The 16,546-nt window shown below is 48.1% G+C and overlaps 2 protein-coding genes across 6 annotated transcripts in view; both read left to right on the top strand.

The window, feature by feature from the left end:
• Acoxl (acyl-CoA oxidase like) overlaps nt 1-9,450 on the top strand; it is a 277,217-nt gene extending 267,767 nt beyond the window's left edge. The window contains exon 19 of the mRNA XM_051183431.1: nt 8,345-9,450. Within this exon, the coding sequence (XP_051039388.1) occupies nt 8,345-8,509 (165 nt within the window). The 3' untranslated portion in view covers nt 8,510-9,450. The remainder of the gene's footprint in view (nt 1-8,344) is intronic.
• Nucleotides 9,451-12,609: 3,159 nt separating this feature from the next.
• Bcl2l11 (BCL2 like 11) overlaps nt 12,610-16,546 on the top strand; it is a 641,641-nt gene continuing 637,704 nt past the window's right edge. For 2 of the 5 annotated variants that reach the window (XR_007834447.1, XM_051183426.1), the window contains exons 1-2: nt 12,617-13,249; nt 14,068-14,462. Coding sequence is in view for 4 of the 5 variants with exons in the window: in XM_051183426.1 (XP_051039383.1) it covers nt 12,942-13,249; nt 14,068-14,462 (703 nt within the window). In the remaining variant the exon portion in view is untranslated. Of the gene's footprint in view, nt 13,250-14,067; nt 14,463-14,819; nt 15,003-16,546 lie in introns of those variants that run through there. The other 3 variants (XM_051183428.1, XM_051183427.1, XM_051183429.1) reach the window with 3 other exon arrangements.

Genomic DNA, 16,546 nt, shown 5'->3' with positions numbered 1-16,546 from the left:
TTTCACTTTGTGACCTTATCACCCTTCATTTAATCTAGAGGATTCCACTCAGCCATAGCTGGCCTGAGAACCATGCAGGCCAACTTCTGAGCAAGGGAGATTTCTCTGGAAAATGAAGAAAACAAAATGCATTGCATTTTCCATTTTAAAATTATATTATGGGGCCAGCAAACAGGCTCAATGAGTTAAGGCACTTGTCATCAAGCCTGATGACCTGAGTTCAGTTGCTTGGAGGTTCACATGGTGGAAGGAGAAAATGCATTACTAAACTACCAAACTACCAAAGTTATTCTCTGAAATGGCATGCTAACACACACACACACACACACACACACACACACACACACACACACACACACACGTTAAAAGTATTATTATTATCTACTTCTGATCTCAAGTTAATTTCTGAGTATAGAATGATGTAGAGGTGGATTAATTTTCATAAAGTCAACCACTGCTTGTTAATAAACCCTCCTTTTTCTATTGAAGTATTTTGTCTTTTCTGGGGAGAGTCAATTGAACATATAGTTATGGGGTTGTTTAGGGGCTTCCTATTCTACTCCATTCATCAATTTTTCTGTTATTTTTATTAATTTTGTCTTGATTGTTATCATTGATCTTATATTGATTGAATAATACAAATCTCCTATATATTGTAATTTTTCTAATTTTTTGGCTATCCTATGGTTGTTTTTAATTTCTCTATATATTTTAGAATTCCCTGTATATTTTCTACTTGTGTTTATATTAACTCTAATCCCAGTTTGAAAAGAACTGATACTCTTAACAACCTGTGGACATGGTGTATCACTGTTTAGTCATTTGTCTCTGGCAGATCTTTTTTAAGTAGTAATAGAATTCTTGAACATACTTTATTACATTTAGCCTTAATTTGTATGTTCTTAAGGCCATTAAATGATGTATTTTAATTGTACATATTACAATTATATGTTCTAGATGTAGTGTATACATAACTATACTTTAATATTTGCTCACACACCAAAGCTACTAAGTCCATACCCTACTTATAGCCCGTAAGTATTCAACTGTGGTGTGTGCCTCTATCATCATTATTAAGAAGGTATGTGTCTTGAAAGTTTTAGCTTCATGGACACAGATGATTTCAGTAGCAGCTTGCAAGGGCTCCTGATTCTGGTTAGGATGTGAAGGAGGTTGAGAGAACTTTGCTCCCACGTGAAGTAGTTGCAGAGTCTGGACAAAGGAAAGCCATACTGTGGATCAGTGCTGCCAATACGGAAGAGCTATGAAGTAACTTCATAGAAGAGTGAGGTCTTTGGGAATAACCCAGAAGCCCTAGATGCTTCAAACTTGAAGTGTCTAGAATGCAGACAGGTGGCAGTGTGGGCTTATCAGGTGGGAGAGAGTCTACAGGGTGAGCTAATCACGGTAGCAGATTCTGCTCCAGCAGGTCTGTTGTGCTGAATATTAGACTGACAAGGACAGGCACAGGGATACTAAGGCATTCTAGCTGAGAAACTTAAGCCCCCATAGATTTTGGTATCTACAAGAAGGTATCCTAGTCTCAGAAACTCCCCCTAGGGACACCTAAAGGATGGCTATATTTAGCTCTGGTGGTTTGTGAGGCTTCTGCCCTTGAAGAAATTTTTATGACTGAAAATCACTCCCTCTTGGCTATGTACTTATCAGGCTAAACCATCGGTTGATTAAAATGTCATATTCTTTGGTATTAAAATGTGTGAAACTAATACAGCAGCTCTATGAGAACCACCTAATTGAATATTCTTTCTCGTTTTGTGTAAATGCCTTTGTCTGTTAAAAATGCTACCAAGCGCAGCCCTGTGGTTACTTTAATTCCATTGCCAATACTTTCATATGGTTTCCTGTATTCTGAAGAGAAAGCGATGCATACTTCTTTAGAAACTTGTCCTCGTATGAATCAGCAGCAGTTTGAATCAATGTCAAACACTTTTATTAAGTGGTTAAAGTCGATGTCTCTGTGTCAGCACTCTTGTTTTAGGTAGTGGTGATGAAGCATTCTCAGTAAAGGAAATGACAGACAATATAAAAATTATACTTATTGCTAACTAGATAATCTGTAATAATAATCACAGAAGGGCTGGGGATGTATGTAGTTCAGGGGTGGAGTCCTTGCGAGGCATACGCAGGTTCAAGCCTGTGGATCACAAATCACCATCACGTTTCCATCTCCATGTGTATGTGGCATGCATGTATATATACCTGTTTCTACATGTATATGGGCACATGTTTACATGGGCCCTGGGGATCTGAACCCCAGACCCCGAACCTGGTCAGTAGGCGCTGTAACAACTGAGCCATCTCCTCAGCCCAGCAATAATGACAGATTTTTTTTTTTTTTTTTTTTTTTTTTTTGTGCTTGATCCATGCAAGAGTCACGTGAGACTTTTAGTGATAAGAAATGGACAGTGTTTAAAATGGCAGTGATGAGGTTCAAAGCCCACTCTTTCACTGAAGTGGGCATTTCTGGGAATTGTTAGTAAATAGTTGGGTGCCGTGTTACTCAGTTGAAAAGCATTGCAGTAGGAAGAACATGTTGAAGGTCTGTGTGTCCTCACACTCTCTACTTAAGACGGCCCCTTCAAATGTAACTTTTCTGAGTATGCAAAACACTGTCTGCTAGAATTTAAATGGATGTAGAGATGCCCCGCTGGAATTCTGTTTTGTGCTACTGGATCTTCACTATAGAGGACAGCATGAGGTAGCATGTGCTCTTGAAACAGGGGTAGGGGTGGGGGATGGGGGTGTTGGAGCAAGCTAAAGCTGGATCCTTCCATTAGCAATGGACCTGTGGCCAGGAAACACAGGAGGAGAGCCCTGTCTCCACATGGGTGGGTAGATGGGAGAGAGAATCTCAGAGTCAGGTGAAAGGTTGTGTTTTGTGTAAGCATATAGGGCATGTCAACCCTTGTGTTGACTACCAGAGACAGGTGGCTATGATGACATGTTATTTGTGGAAGGACTTATTCTCCAGCTTACCCATTTATATAGGCTAAGCAGCTTGAATTACTTTCTTCATTTCTGTGGCCAAATACCTGACAGGAGGCAATAGAAAGGAAGAAGGATTTGTACAGGCTCACGTCTTGAGGGTTCAGTCCATCATTGCAGGGAAGGCATGGCAGCAGGGGTTTGCTCACATCTTAGTGGATAATTGTACTAATGCCTAGATAGCTTTCTTCTTTTTCCCATTTTTATTCAGGCCAGGCCCCACCAGCCTATGGGGTGATTCAGCCTACATGTAAAGTGGCTCTCCTGGCTCAGGACAATCCTCTCCTTAAAAGCCATCATAACTTGCCATTTGCCCCTCGCCTCACCTGACACACACATACATGCACATACACAAAGATGCGTCTCATGAATGTTCTAGATGTTTATTGATTCAGTCAAGTTGACGATCAAAGTTAGCCAAGGTAAAAAATCTTAAGGTGTGGAGGGGTGGGTGTAGAGGGGGTAAATGGGGAGAGAATGAGCCAGAGCAAGGCCTCTGGCTATTAAGTGAAAATAGCAGTTATATGTCACAACAGGAGTGAAGATATTAAGTGACAGCCACAAATAATACAGAAGCTGCACAAAGGAGCACACAACTTTAGCCCCAGCACTCGAGAGGCAGAGTCAGGTAGATCTCTGTGAGTTTGAGGGTAGCCTGATCTACATATCGAGTTCCAGGCCAGCCAGGGCTACACAATAAGACCCTGTCTTAAAAAACAAAACATAAGTAATACAGAAATCTCATTTCACCAGTATCTTGAATTTTATCCCCATCACATCTTTAGCTCAAACAACGTTTCTCAATTATTTGAAGATTCCTGTTCCTGTGTGTGTGTGTGTGCACGCGCGCGCACACGCTTATGTATTGTATGTATGTGCATGGGTGTACATGTACATATGTGTGTGCATGGATATAAATGTACATATGTGTGTGCATGGGTGTACATGTACATATGTGTGTGCATGGATGTAAATGTACATATGTGTGTGCATGGATGTAAATGTACATATGTGTGTGCATGGATGTACATGTACATGTGTGTGTGCATGTGGTAGCCAAAGTCCACTTCAAGTGTCTTCCTCAGTCACTCTCCTTCTCTTTCTCTTTTTTTGAGACAAGATTTTGTCACCAAACTTGGAGCTCACTAACTGGGCCAGACTGTCTGGCCAGCAATCCCTAGGAATCCTCACCTCCACCAGCAAGTTCTGTCGTGGCAGGTGCATACTGTAGCAGTTTATGTGATATCTTTTGTTTAATAGCATAGGTGTGGGTCCTCATTGTGTGGCAAGCGCTGTAACAGCTGAGTCATCTCTCCACCCTGTGGATACTCTTCTTTTAAAAAAAAAAAAAAAGATTCATTTTATTTTTGTGTGTGTGCATGCATGTCTCTGTGTCTGAATGTATACATATACATGGATCCCATGAAGTTGAAGTTGCTGGCACTTAAAACCAAATGCGGGTGCTGAGAACTGAACTCAGGTTCTCTGCAAGAGCAGCAAGCACTCCTAACTGCTGAACCATCCCCAGCCCCAATTCCTCCTCTTTTGGTTTCTCTCCCAATAGCCAGGTTCATCAAAAATCAAGTTGACTGAAAATGATGAACAAGAAATTACTCAATACCAAATAGTCCTTTAGATAATGGAAGTCAGCTCCAACTGGTTCCTTTTGAAAATGGGGTGTAGTTGATGTAGCAAGTTTATTTGCTTTGCATTTCTGGACATTAGCCATCAATAATGATTAATTCCAGTTCTGTGAGTCTGCAGTCTTGGCAATTCTTTGGGTAGTATTAAATGTGATCATTCCTGGGGTAACAGTCAAGAGGGTAGAACAGTGCTGGGAGGGGCAAGGAAGCCTTTTGACAGCATCGCAGTGGATGCTGGCAGTTGGTCAAGGCTCCTTGATCCTTCTTCATTAGGTTTCCATACTCTACTAGACAGCAAGTGTTATCAGGGTCACAGGGAAACAAGACCAGGACTGCAAAGCCTCCTTAAGGCCTAGGTGGTGGAATTCTCTTTTTCTGCATTCTACTGGCTAAAAGAGCCAAATGTCCTCTCAAATTCATGGGATGGATAAAGAGAACTTAGCATAGTGTCCAAGCAGGAAGTGAGCTCGTCTGATTAGCTCTTCATCTCTCCATGCATTTCATCTTGTGTTTCTCCAAAAGCATCTGGAACTGGAAATAAAGGCAAGACACACAGAGGCAGGAAAGCCTTGTGCACAGCGTACAAAGGGTGGGGTGCCACACCCTGCGGATTCCTACATTGCCGGGGCCTTGCTGAGAGGAAATAAAAGAGCTTAGAGTGTGGGAAGCTTAGAGATTGCTGGTGCTAGGTATCCTATCCTAATTGTATATGGCAGTGCTGGGAGAGTCAAACAGGGGAGAAGAAACTAGTGACAGCAGGTGGGTATAAGGAGCTAAAGAAGACAGGAATCCCTTCCCCCCAGGTTATATAGTATATCCATACTCTAGATCCTCATGTTTTTGCTCTAGTTCTTATTTGCTATTTATTATCTTATGTGTCTCTGTCTGTCTGCTAGTCTGTATGTGCACCACATACATACATAAAAGTACCCGCCAGGAGAGGGCATCGGATCCCCTGGAACTGGTGTTACAGGCAGTTGTGAACCTCCTGACCTGGCTGCTGGGAACCAAACCTGGGTTCTCTGTTGTAGGATAGTTGGTTACACTGTGTGAAAAGCACCTTCTAATTGGCTTGATAAAGAGCTGAATGGCCAATAGCTAGGCAGGAGGGGATAAAAAGGGACTTCCAGAGAGAAATAGGAACTCTGGGAAGAATCTGAGACATAGGGAATTCACAGGTGAGACATGGGGAAGTTGAACATACACTATGGAGGAGTGTTAATGAGCCATATGGCAGAATGTAGATTAATATAACAGATTAATTTAAGTTATAAGAGCTAGTTTGGAATAAGCCTAAGATAAAGCCAAGTTCCCATAATTAACAAGAAGTTTCATGCCATTATTTGGGAGCTAACAGTCCAAAGAAAGTCTGACTACAGTCCTCAGAGCATGAGGGGCTTGTAACCCCTGAACCATCTTTCCAGGCCCTACTCAAGTACTTTTTTTTTTTTTTGTATTAAGGGGATTGTGTTTTTATTTATTTTAAGATTTATTTTTATTTTATGTATATGAGTGTTTGTTTACATGTATATGCACCATGTGTGTCTCTGGTGTCCAGGGAGGCCAAAAGAGAGCATGGCATCCCAAGAAACTGGAGTTACAGCCAGCTGTCAATCACCTTGTGGGTGCTGGGAACTGTACAAGAGCAGCAAGTGTGTTTAACCACTGAGCCATATCTCCAGCCCCTACTCAGTTTTCATTCTTTGAAGCCTCTGAAACTTTGCAATAGCTTCCTGATGTAAGAGGTTAGGAATGTTTTCAGTGTGCAGTGTGCATGTAAGCTTTTCAAGTCCACTGTGGTGCCCATCACAGGAGAGGACTACAATTCAAAAAAAGGAAGGTAACAATTGTGATCTTACTAATAGGCAAAGCTGGATGGAAGTGGGGTGGATGACAGGAGCCGTGCCGCATCCTTCCATTTGTACATTCAGGGTTCTGTTGCAGTAAGGATGGAGAAAGCTGAAGGGGGAGGGGAGGCTAAACTACTCCAGATCTTGATATTTATAAACTATTTTAACCAGTCAATGGTGTTCCTAGGCAGTCTAATGTTCTTTTCCAGTGTCCTGGAGAATGATGAGTATAGAAATACTCTTCCTTACCAGCCGCCACCTTCTTCTCCTCCTCCTCCTCCTCCTTCCTTCCTTCTTCTTCCTCTTCCTTCTTCCTCTTGATTCTTCCTCCTTCTCTTCCTATAGCAAATAGAAATCACTTTCTGTAATGTCTACTTCTCACCTTTAATGATATATATATATCATTAGACAAACCAGACCTGTAGTGTTCTCTCATAAGCCTTCTTTCAAAGTGAGTTTCCCTTATTGGCGATTATATGACGAGAGTTGGCCTGGCTGCCTTAATGAAACCCAAAGGAAACATTCTCTTGAATAATTACATGGCTCCATGTGGCAAGTCCAGGGGCTGTGTGTACCATCTCATGGTTTTGAAATGTGTGGTTAAAGACATCAAGAGTTAACAGATTAGTTGGGGATTTGTCAAGAGTATTAATTACACACTTGGAAATCTCAGTCAGTTACAGTCTGTCTTGTCACATCTTGCTAATGTGATCAAAGTCTTTTCAGTACTTATTCGATGGTTCCTAACCATGGTGTGTGAAGAACGAAGCTCTTCACTAGATCACTTGTACAATAGGGTACATTTTAAAGGAAAAAGCCCCCCCCCCGCACACTTCTTCCCCCTTTCTCCTTTTTATTTGGAAAACCACTATAGTTTCTGGACACCTGAAATGTTTTCTTTTGGGGGAGCTGCTGCAGGGAAAGAACACTTTTAAAATATGGATAGCATGCAAGGACAAAGGCGGGCCCATAAAAGTGGTTTTTAAAACCATAAAAATAAACCATGAAGCCCGGAGGTTGTTGTGATTTAGTCAGCCAAAGAAATGTATAGCTAGCTTTATGAAGTCTTGAAAAAAGTCGAAGTTATAGTATGTAGCTGTTTCAGGAAAAGAAAAACAGGCCTCTGCCCTTGTGCAGATCTAGAAAAATAATCCTTTATTCCGGCTGCCTGGGGTGTGTGTGTGCTGGCATCTAAATCATGGAAAATGAAATAGAAACACAGCTAGCCAGTGCAACTTCTCCAAAGCTCTGGCCGGCCACAACTCCTCCCTTCTGGGAAGTCTATCTGGATGTACCTGTACTAGCTAGCAGAGCACGGGCCACCGCTAGTCCATTTTGCATAGTTGAAGAGCGCGGAAAGTGGTCAGCACCTAACCTTGGCTTCCTTGGTGGTCCACTCCAGTCTTGCTTGCCGCCTCTCAGGCTCTGTTGGCACCCCTCTGGCATGATGGGGCCAGTCTTTTCTCCCGTTCAGCTTTTCAGTGGCTCTTCTTGTCAGTTGCCTCTGTGCGCCAGAGGGTGGCACTCCAGAGGTGGAGAAGAAGGGCGGGAAGAAGAAATGTGAGCGGAGAGGAGGCAGCGTTAATTATCAGACCTCGGTCTCCAGCTACCAGGATAATCTTGGGAAAGAACACTTACCCTTAGACTCTTAGCGAAAAAAACCTAGATTTCGGCCGGACCTGGGGGTCAAAGACCTAGAAATTTTAAAGAAGACACAGGCTGTTTAGAAACAATAACTTTCTGTGTTGTGGGGAATTTCTGCCCTTCTAAGTGACTGGGGGCGGATGGAAAGTCCTCCGTGAACGAGCCCACATCCGACCTGTCCCTTTGTGTCGTGTTTTGCAGTTGCTGGATTTGTGCGAGTCGGTGAAGGATGATGCCCTGAAGGTGATCTCTGCCTTCAACATTCCACACACCAACCTCCATGCACCAATCGCTGGAGTCCTCAGCCCCCGGGCGCCTACTCCCACGCTGGTGCAGGAAGGGTCGCGGCGACTGTCCAAACTGTGACCCAGGCGTAGCGAGAAATGCAGTGGCTGATCCGCAGCTTGCCACGGAGTTCTCTTCGAATAACTCCCAGAGCTGGAGCAGAGGCCTAAGTGGCAGGTGCAGGGCTGCCACCCTTGAGGGGTTTTGATCACACAGAGGAGGAGGTCTGGCTAAGGTTGACAAGGCTCAGGACAGGTTATCCGGGAGGAGGTGGATGCCCTGGGAGTACTGTACTTTATCCTAGTCTGGTAACCTCTCTTGGCCCTTGCCTTGATCTCTCACAGTCCAGACAATTGGGTAGTCTTGCCTAGAGCCCGGTGCCACCAAAGATCTCTGCTGTCATCGGTGACTCAGATTCCAGTGACTTCGAAAAACTCCGGTGCTGGGTGAAAAAAAAAAAAAAATCAAAACACAAAATCAGACGCCCTCAGGCAAAAGGGGTGGAGAAAAGCTCCACCCACTCCAAGCGCGGGCAAAAGTTCAGCAAGGGATGATTAGTGATTCAGACTTGGTCCAGCTCTGCTAGGAAACACGCCGGCGAGAAAGGGGAGTGTGGCCCTGGAGTCGAGCTGGTCCTACCAGGTAGGCGATCCCCGGACTGCAGGAGGACGCGCGACAGGCGTTTCACCGCACTAAACTGTAACCCGCCCTTTAGAGAAGCATAGATGCCAACTTTAATATATTAAGCGATAGAAAAGTGCTCCCGCGGCTTGGAGGGGTAGGGGAGAAGGGCCTGGGGAATAGCTACAATAAACTGGTTTTGGAATTTGGAGAGATTACACAGGCGGGAATGAATTTCTCATTTATTTTCTGACATCGGGGTTGCCCAGTTTCATTCTCAAATCGAGCCATCGTCTCGCTTCCCTCTCTTCACATCCGGTTGCCAGCGTCGGGAAAGCACGGGTGACCCCCTGGCCCTTCCCACGTTGCTCTTCTCTGCCTTCAAATCTGATCCCAGGAGTTCTGACGCTGCCAGAGAGGGCTGCAAGTGCCAAGGGCCCGCAGCCACCTGTCATGAGACGCTTGGTGGAAGCTTCCTAAACTGCCTTGTTCCCTGGTGATGCAAGAGCCTTCACTTCCAGGCCGTCTTCTTGATTAAGCCCTAAATAAGAGCACATAGCCAAGGCCGTTGCTTTCCCCAGTGCCTATGTTTTCTGTTAGTGAGCCCAGAGTTGCCAAATTGAAAGACTCATAGACAGCTTGCTCCTACAAAGAAATGGGCGATAAGACTTCTTTCTTTCTTCCTTGTGCGTTTTTTTTTTTTTTTTTTTCTAGTCCGGTTCTGAGGTGCCTGGCTCCCGGCTGAGAGTGAGGAGCCTGAACACTTGTTATGGGCTGGGAGCTCTCAGAGCAGCAGCATACCTGGTTGCATGGGTGGGATGCGGACTGGCCAAGGCACAGCACTAGCTCGCAGCCGCTGCCGTGGCCAAGATAGACGCCACTTACTTGGCTGAATCCACACCAATGCCCCGTGCACTCTTGCAGTGAACACCCCTGGCCCACAGAAGAGACAAGGCTTTGCTGCGAGCCCTCCCAGCCCCCCTGGGAACCAATGGCTTCTTTGATCTCCCTCCGGAGTCACTTGAGGACCGAAGGCTGTGCTGTGTCACGTTGACGTTAGAACCGCTTATAAACATTGAAATGACCAAGATGGTCAGACGCTGGGGCGATAGGTCATGTTACTTGTTCATGAAAAGGTCACTTCCTTCTCTCTGCCAGCCTGGATGCGGGCTGGGTAGCCCTTAAATCGAGTTTCCTCAATCTTTACACGTAGGATGCCGGGTGCTCTATTTCCAGACCAACTTTTCCCAACCAACTGCTGTGGCGAGAGGGAGAGGGGCGTTGTGGCACCATTGACTTCGAGACTTCGATTGGGTACAGGAAAGCCTCGGGAGAGTCAAGGGGATTCATTTTTCGACCCCCTCATTCTGCCAGCCCGACCTGAATTCTGCTGCTCCGCGGTAGCCAGCTTCAGCGGGCTGATAGTTCCTGGCGGTACTCTGTGAGCCCAATAAATTTCGAGGCTGCCAACACGATGCGTGGTACAACCGTCTTTCCTCGGTAGCCCCCATCTTTCCTTATAATTATTCCTTTGAAGTTACTTTCTCATTCCCTATTTTAGTTTCTTGTCATGCACGCCTACTGCAACCCGAAGCTGCGCTGTAGACCTAGGATTTTCCCTTGCCCTTTGCTCAACTGTCTTTCCCATCACCAACTCTGCCTCTTAAGTAACCATGCACTGGGGAAAATAACCACACACACACACACACACACACACACACACACACACACACACACACACACACACACACACACACCACGACCAGGGAGAGCCTAGATGGCGACAGAAGGCAGCGGTGTTAAAAAGTCCCGCATGAGGCGCAGAGGAGGAGGGGCGAGCATCTTGCTGATTTGGGTTCCCCGGAGGCAATGAATTCTTGGAGAGGACAGTTAAAGGCCAGGGCCCATGCTTGCACCAAGTCAGTCTCCATGCCTTGGGGCTGAGAAGCTCCGCAAAGCAAGGGCGCAGAAGCTCCTCCTGAGGCTTACCACTGGTGCCCGTTGCCAGGCTGGACACAGAGCAGTGTGCCCTGAGCGCCCCCTAAGTTCCGCTCTGCGAGGTGGCCGCTGCCGGCGGACAGGGAGGGGAAGGGAGGGGCGGGTACATTGGGGTGGGTGGAGGATGGGCTTGCATGCAGCTGCCCGCAGGCCAAGTCACTAGGGTAAACATGTTGGGGTGGGCGGCGCGCGCGCGCTGCAGGGAAGCTGCAGGGCTACCCTCGCCAGTACCTGTCGCAGCCTGCACGCGCCAGTGGCCTGGGGGCCGCGAGGGGGGGTGAGGGGTGGGGCTTGCTTTCCGGCTCGCCGAGGGCCGGACCGAGCGGGGGCGGAGCCCGCGGTGATTGGGCACGGGAGCGGGGGCCCAGTAGGAGCAGAGTCGCTGGGCCAGGCTGGTTTCACTTCGCTCCTCGCAGGCACTGGGTCACCAGCTGGTTGGAGCTCCGCGGTCCTTGCCGCTGTCGCCGTCGCCGGATTTCTGCAGCCGCTCTGCGAACTGTGCCCCACTTGCATCTACACAACCTCTGCTGCTCCCCGCCGCCAACGCCTCGGCGCCCTTCCCCTGGCCCTCGTCCCCCCAATGTCTGACTCTGATTCTCGGACTGAGAAACGCAAGGTAAACACTCCGCGATTCGCGATTCCCGAAGCGCAGGCCGGGGACGGATAGAAGATAGGCGCCGCCGCAGCAGAGCGCCTTCATCGGTCTCTGGTGTCGCACGTGCGGGTGGAGGTGCTGGTTTGTCCCGCTTGGCGCGCGGCTGCGGCTTGCGAATGAAGCGAGTCGGGCCGAGGTCCCTTCCTGGCAGGGCACTTCTGGGATAGGGTTGTAGGCACAGAAACTGCGGGCATTTAGCCGAAGTCTGGCTTGGGCCGGGATGCCGCACGAAGGGCTGGTGAGGCATCTCTCGCGGGTCGGGAGGGCGCGTAGTCTCAATTTGGAGCCCAGGACCGGTTCCGTGGTGCCCGGCAATGCCTCCAGCCGGGAAGGTCGCCTCAAGTCAGGCGACTCGGGAGAAGTAGCCGCGCGTTGGCCGCGGGTCGGTGGACTTGGCTCTTCGCTGGCGCGGTTCATTGCGGAGGTTTGAGTATTAAAATCACACGCGCTCAGACTTTGTTTTCATTGAAGCCACGGTTTGACCACGGTGGCCAATTTCGCTTTCCCGGATGTCCCTGGCGGCCCTGTCCTTTTTGCGAGCGTCCTTTTGGACGCTGAGGGCCACAGTATCTACAGGATCCGAGACCCCATAGGTCTCCCAGGACACAGGCCACGCGTGTTCTGAGCCCCGGCCAGCTGACTGCCCGGTCGGTTCTGGAGCCGGATCGCACCCAGACCCAGTCGCACAGGCTGACGGCTCGGTGAGCTCCCGGGTCTGTTGCCCCCCAGACAGGCGCTGCTTGCGGAGGGCTAACTGGACGCTGGGGACCGCAGTTTGGATGTATACACCCGAGACCCGAGATGGTTGTTCATATTTGGTGCTTGTCGGTGGCACATGGAACACAACAGGTGAGGTTGCAGAAAAGTTCGGCTCCGGACTGCGGAGGCCGTTAGGATCTTTGCCCCAAGCAAAGATCCCAATCCTGGATTGGGATCGTGGCCCCGCGGATCTCAGGAGGGCACGGGTCCCGCTTTGTCTCTAGTGTCCCGCTGCCCGAACGGCGGGAACTCCCGCAGGGCGCGCGGCGTTCGGGCCGGGCCCAGGGGTGGGGCGGGGCGCGGAGCGAAGCAGCCCGGCCCACTAACTTCCAGCCAGAGCTGCGGCGGCCCGCACAGCCGGAGCGGCGCTGGGCGGCGAGTTTGTCAACAATCGCCTCGCCTTCGGCTGCCTGACCCGTAGGCGCCGCCCCCGCCGCCTCTGCCCATTGGCTCCGATGAGGAACCACCGAGCGTGGGCCAATGGGGAGCACTGGCAGCCGGCGCCGGCAGCGCAGGGCTGGCGGTGCCCGCGCGGCGGCGGGAGCTGCGCGCGAGGGGCGGAGCGGGAGGAGGCGGAGGATGATCCCGGCGGTGACCGGTGCAGCGCGGGCCAGAAGCACGGCGCGCGAAACCTTGGGCTCCCCGGCGGAGCGTGGCGGCGGGCGGACGGGCAGGCGCGGGGTTCTAGAGCCCAGGGCCCGGCTTTGTTTTCCTTGTCTCCTCGGTGGCGACGCTCAGGGGTCATCCGATCGGCGCGGGACACCGCGCTCGGAAGGGAAGGGGAGGACGTGAGTCTCAGCGTGGTAGCCCCGGGGAGGGAAAGAGTCTACGGGGTGGACCCGCGCGCCGGGTGTTTGCCGAGTGAGCGCAGCTAGGTGTGGAGCTTGCAGAGGGATGGTTCTGGAGGCCCCCATTTGAATTTGTACACACATTCCAGCAAGGTTGCTCCCGAGAGAAGTGGTTTCGTGTTTGGGGTAGCGCGCAGGAGCTGGGAGCAGGAGGGACCTTGCGGCCGAGGGCGCTGGACCCGGGCGGAGCTGCGCTCGGAGTTACAAACTCTATTGTGACGCACTTACTACGACTGACGGCCGCTGCCAAACCTTCTCCAGACTTGCTGCCCTCAGCATTTTCGGCAAACAATGGGGCCGGAGCAGGGAAGGCGGCCAGCCGCCTGCAATCTCTGCATCTGCGCCTGCTCCTGTGCTCCAGCGCCGCGTCTGAACCCGGGAAATGAGAGCCCGCTGGGACTTTCAGACTTGATTCAAGTTTATCCTGAACGAAATCACGAAATCTAGTAGGCTTCCCACTAGCTGCTCCTCAGGAAACTTCTGTGCTTGTGTTTGTGCGGGAACGCACAGACCTTACAAACTACGGAGTTGATACTTTGTTTTGTTTGGTGGTCTTACTTAGTTCCACCCTGCACCAAAATAAACACCTTAATTATTTTGGGTGTACTTTTCATCTTACTTGGAAGATAGTCAGAAAAGTAAACAACATAACAAAGGTATGCGGTTGACTCTAGAATTCTTGAGTAGGTGAAATGATTTTATGGTTTAGTTTGCTGAAAATAATCGGTTTTTTTTTTTTTTTTTCGGTTTCCCTGCAGAAAAAAAGACCAAATGGCCAAGCAACCTTCTGATGTAAGTTCTGAGTGTGACAGAGAAGGTGGACAGTTGCAGCCTGCTGAGAGGCCTCCCCAGCTCAGACCTGGGGCCCCTACCTCCCTACAGACAGAACCGCAAGGTAATCCCGACGGTGAAGGGGACCGCTGCCCCCACGGCAGCCCTCAGGGCCCGCTGGCCCCACCGGCCAGCCCTGGCCCTTTTGCTACCAGATCCCCACTTTTCATCCTCGTGAGAAGATCTTCTCTGCTGTCCCGGTCCTCCAGTGGGTATTTCTCTTTTGACACAGACAGGAGTCCGGCACCCATGAGTTGTGACAAGTCAACACAAACCCCAAGTCCTCCTTGCCAGGCCTTCAACCATTATCTCAGTGCAATGGGTAAGCCATACCCGGGTAAGGAAAGAGACAGTTGGTGTGTGCTTGTTATAATATTGGTTTTGAGGTTGGGGGTATCATTTTAAAGCCTTGGTCGAGTGTCTTATTCCATATTTTGATGGAAGCAGATGATGTTTGGAGGTCACAACAATTTTTTTAACTTGTAAATTGTGGAATGAATTTATGGAGGTATAAACATCAGCCTATTGAGCTACAAAGTTTGAATCTCTGCAGCCTTCCAGCCGAAGCTTATAACCATGGTGTAACTGGTTTTAACCACTAAGCTTAGATATTATTGTCATTGTGTTGGAAAGAAACTTGGTCAGATATATAAAATAATATATATTTAATAACCACCAGGAGTGTAAAGAAAGAGATGGACAAGCTTATCATTTCCCTAGTGAGTGTTTGCAGAGATTTGTGTATCAGCAGAACCAGCATAGAACCCTAAAGATGCTTCTATGCCCAAATTCTCTGTTAAGCTCACTCTTGCTTCAAGGGACTGGATTTAGTATGGATGAGATTAGATTGAAATGTTTTATTCTAAGGACTAAAGGCATTGTTAGAATCTTTTTAAAACTATATTCTTATTTTTGAGATTTCTTGCATGCATAGTTTCATTTGATCAAACTCATCCTGTCCTGGGACTCCTCCCCGGATAACAACTACCAGATCTGTGCGAGAATCTTGACCAAGAATGGCAGAAAATATTCATGGTGATGCACAGTAAAACTGGCGAGGGAACAGAGCTGGTAGGGTGGGTGGTATTTGGAGAATGACTGCCCTATCAGCATTAAGGTTGCCCCCAATTATGGCTGTGGAGACATGAGAGCTTAGAGTACAAGAGTTTCGATATTGCATCATGACCAGCCTGCAGATTCTGAAGTCAAATAGCCCAGCATTTAAACACTGAAAACAACTTGAGCTCCTTTTGTCACTGTTAAAAGCCAGATTGAGACATCCTGTGGACTTGATTTGACTCTTAGACCTCTTAGCTTATGACTTGGGCTGTGCAAATTTCTGGTTCACCCCCAGGGAAGGGATGACTCTGCACGTTGCTTCTCCACCAAAAGCAAAAGTTTGTATTTAGATCCTTATCGTCCACAAAGAAGTTTGGTATGTGTCAGGCTAGCCTGTCCTGCAGAAGACATCAGGAGTTTGTTCATGGTATCAGTTAGCACATTTGGTATCTGAACCATATGTTAGCAGCACGTCGCCTGAGTTTCGGGGACTGTTAAGCCCTCCTAACTGAAAGGGGCTGGAAGTCTTACATCCGCTATGACTTTAGCTGTTACTTGTAGTCTTTTTCTGAACTGGTGCTTGCCACTGTTCCACCATAAAGTACCCTAAGGCGTGCGTACTCTACCGTGGGCGTGCTCAGCTAACAGGGCACCCTGACATATGTGCTTTAAACCCTGTGCATTTTAAGGATCTTCTGGAAGCTGTTAAGGGTTTTATACTGCTGACCAGGGTAATGGCCTCTGCAGGTGGTGGGATCATCTGGGGAGAAATTTTCTCCTTCCCTGTTTACTAGGAATAGTGCATGACGTGAAGGTAGTCACAATTATTTTGGGTCCCATACTATTTAGGAAGCCAATTACAATGTCATTCACCATGATTTGAGATGACAGATATGGGGCTTTAAAAGTCACAATCTAAATTCTAAGGCAGTTAATGGTTCTTCCTATGTGGGTGTTAACTACACTCCAGTAGTTTGGGATGTAGCTTAAAGGTTAATGCATGGGTTTGGGTAAAGTTAATGACCAGGGTAGGTTTCTAACAATAAGTTCTTGAGAGATTTGTTTGGGGAGAGGATATGTTGGGATTGGTGGGGAGAGGAATAAACTACTGATGGATAAGAGGACTTAGCCAGACGTGAGGCTATTAAATACACTTAGAATGTTTGTCCATGAGTGATTTTTTTCCCCTAGCTATTCTTGGCTGCCCTCACAATCTTGCTTCTGCCCGTAAACTACATAGGCTAAGCTGAGACAGGGTCTCTATCTTTTTGGACTTGTTTAATGTTTTTTACTCAACCATTGAGATCTTCAATTGCGCTTTTGATAAGTTACTGTGAAATGCATTTC

The sequence above is a fragment of the Phodopus roborovskii genome, unplaced genomic scaffold, assembly GCF_943737965.1.
Source record: "Phodopus roborovskii unplaced genomic scaffold, PHOROB, whole genome shotgun sequence".
Classification (NCBI taxonomy): domain Eukaryota; kingdom Metazoa; phylum Chordata; class Mammalia; order Rodentia; family Cricetidae; genus Phodopus; species Phodopus roborovskii.
The sequence above is the reverse complement of the archived record's forward strand: the minus strand, read 5'-3'. Positions and strand labels throughout refer to the sequence as shown.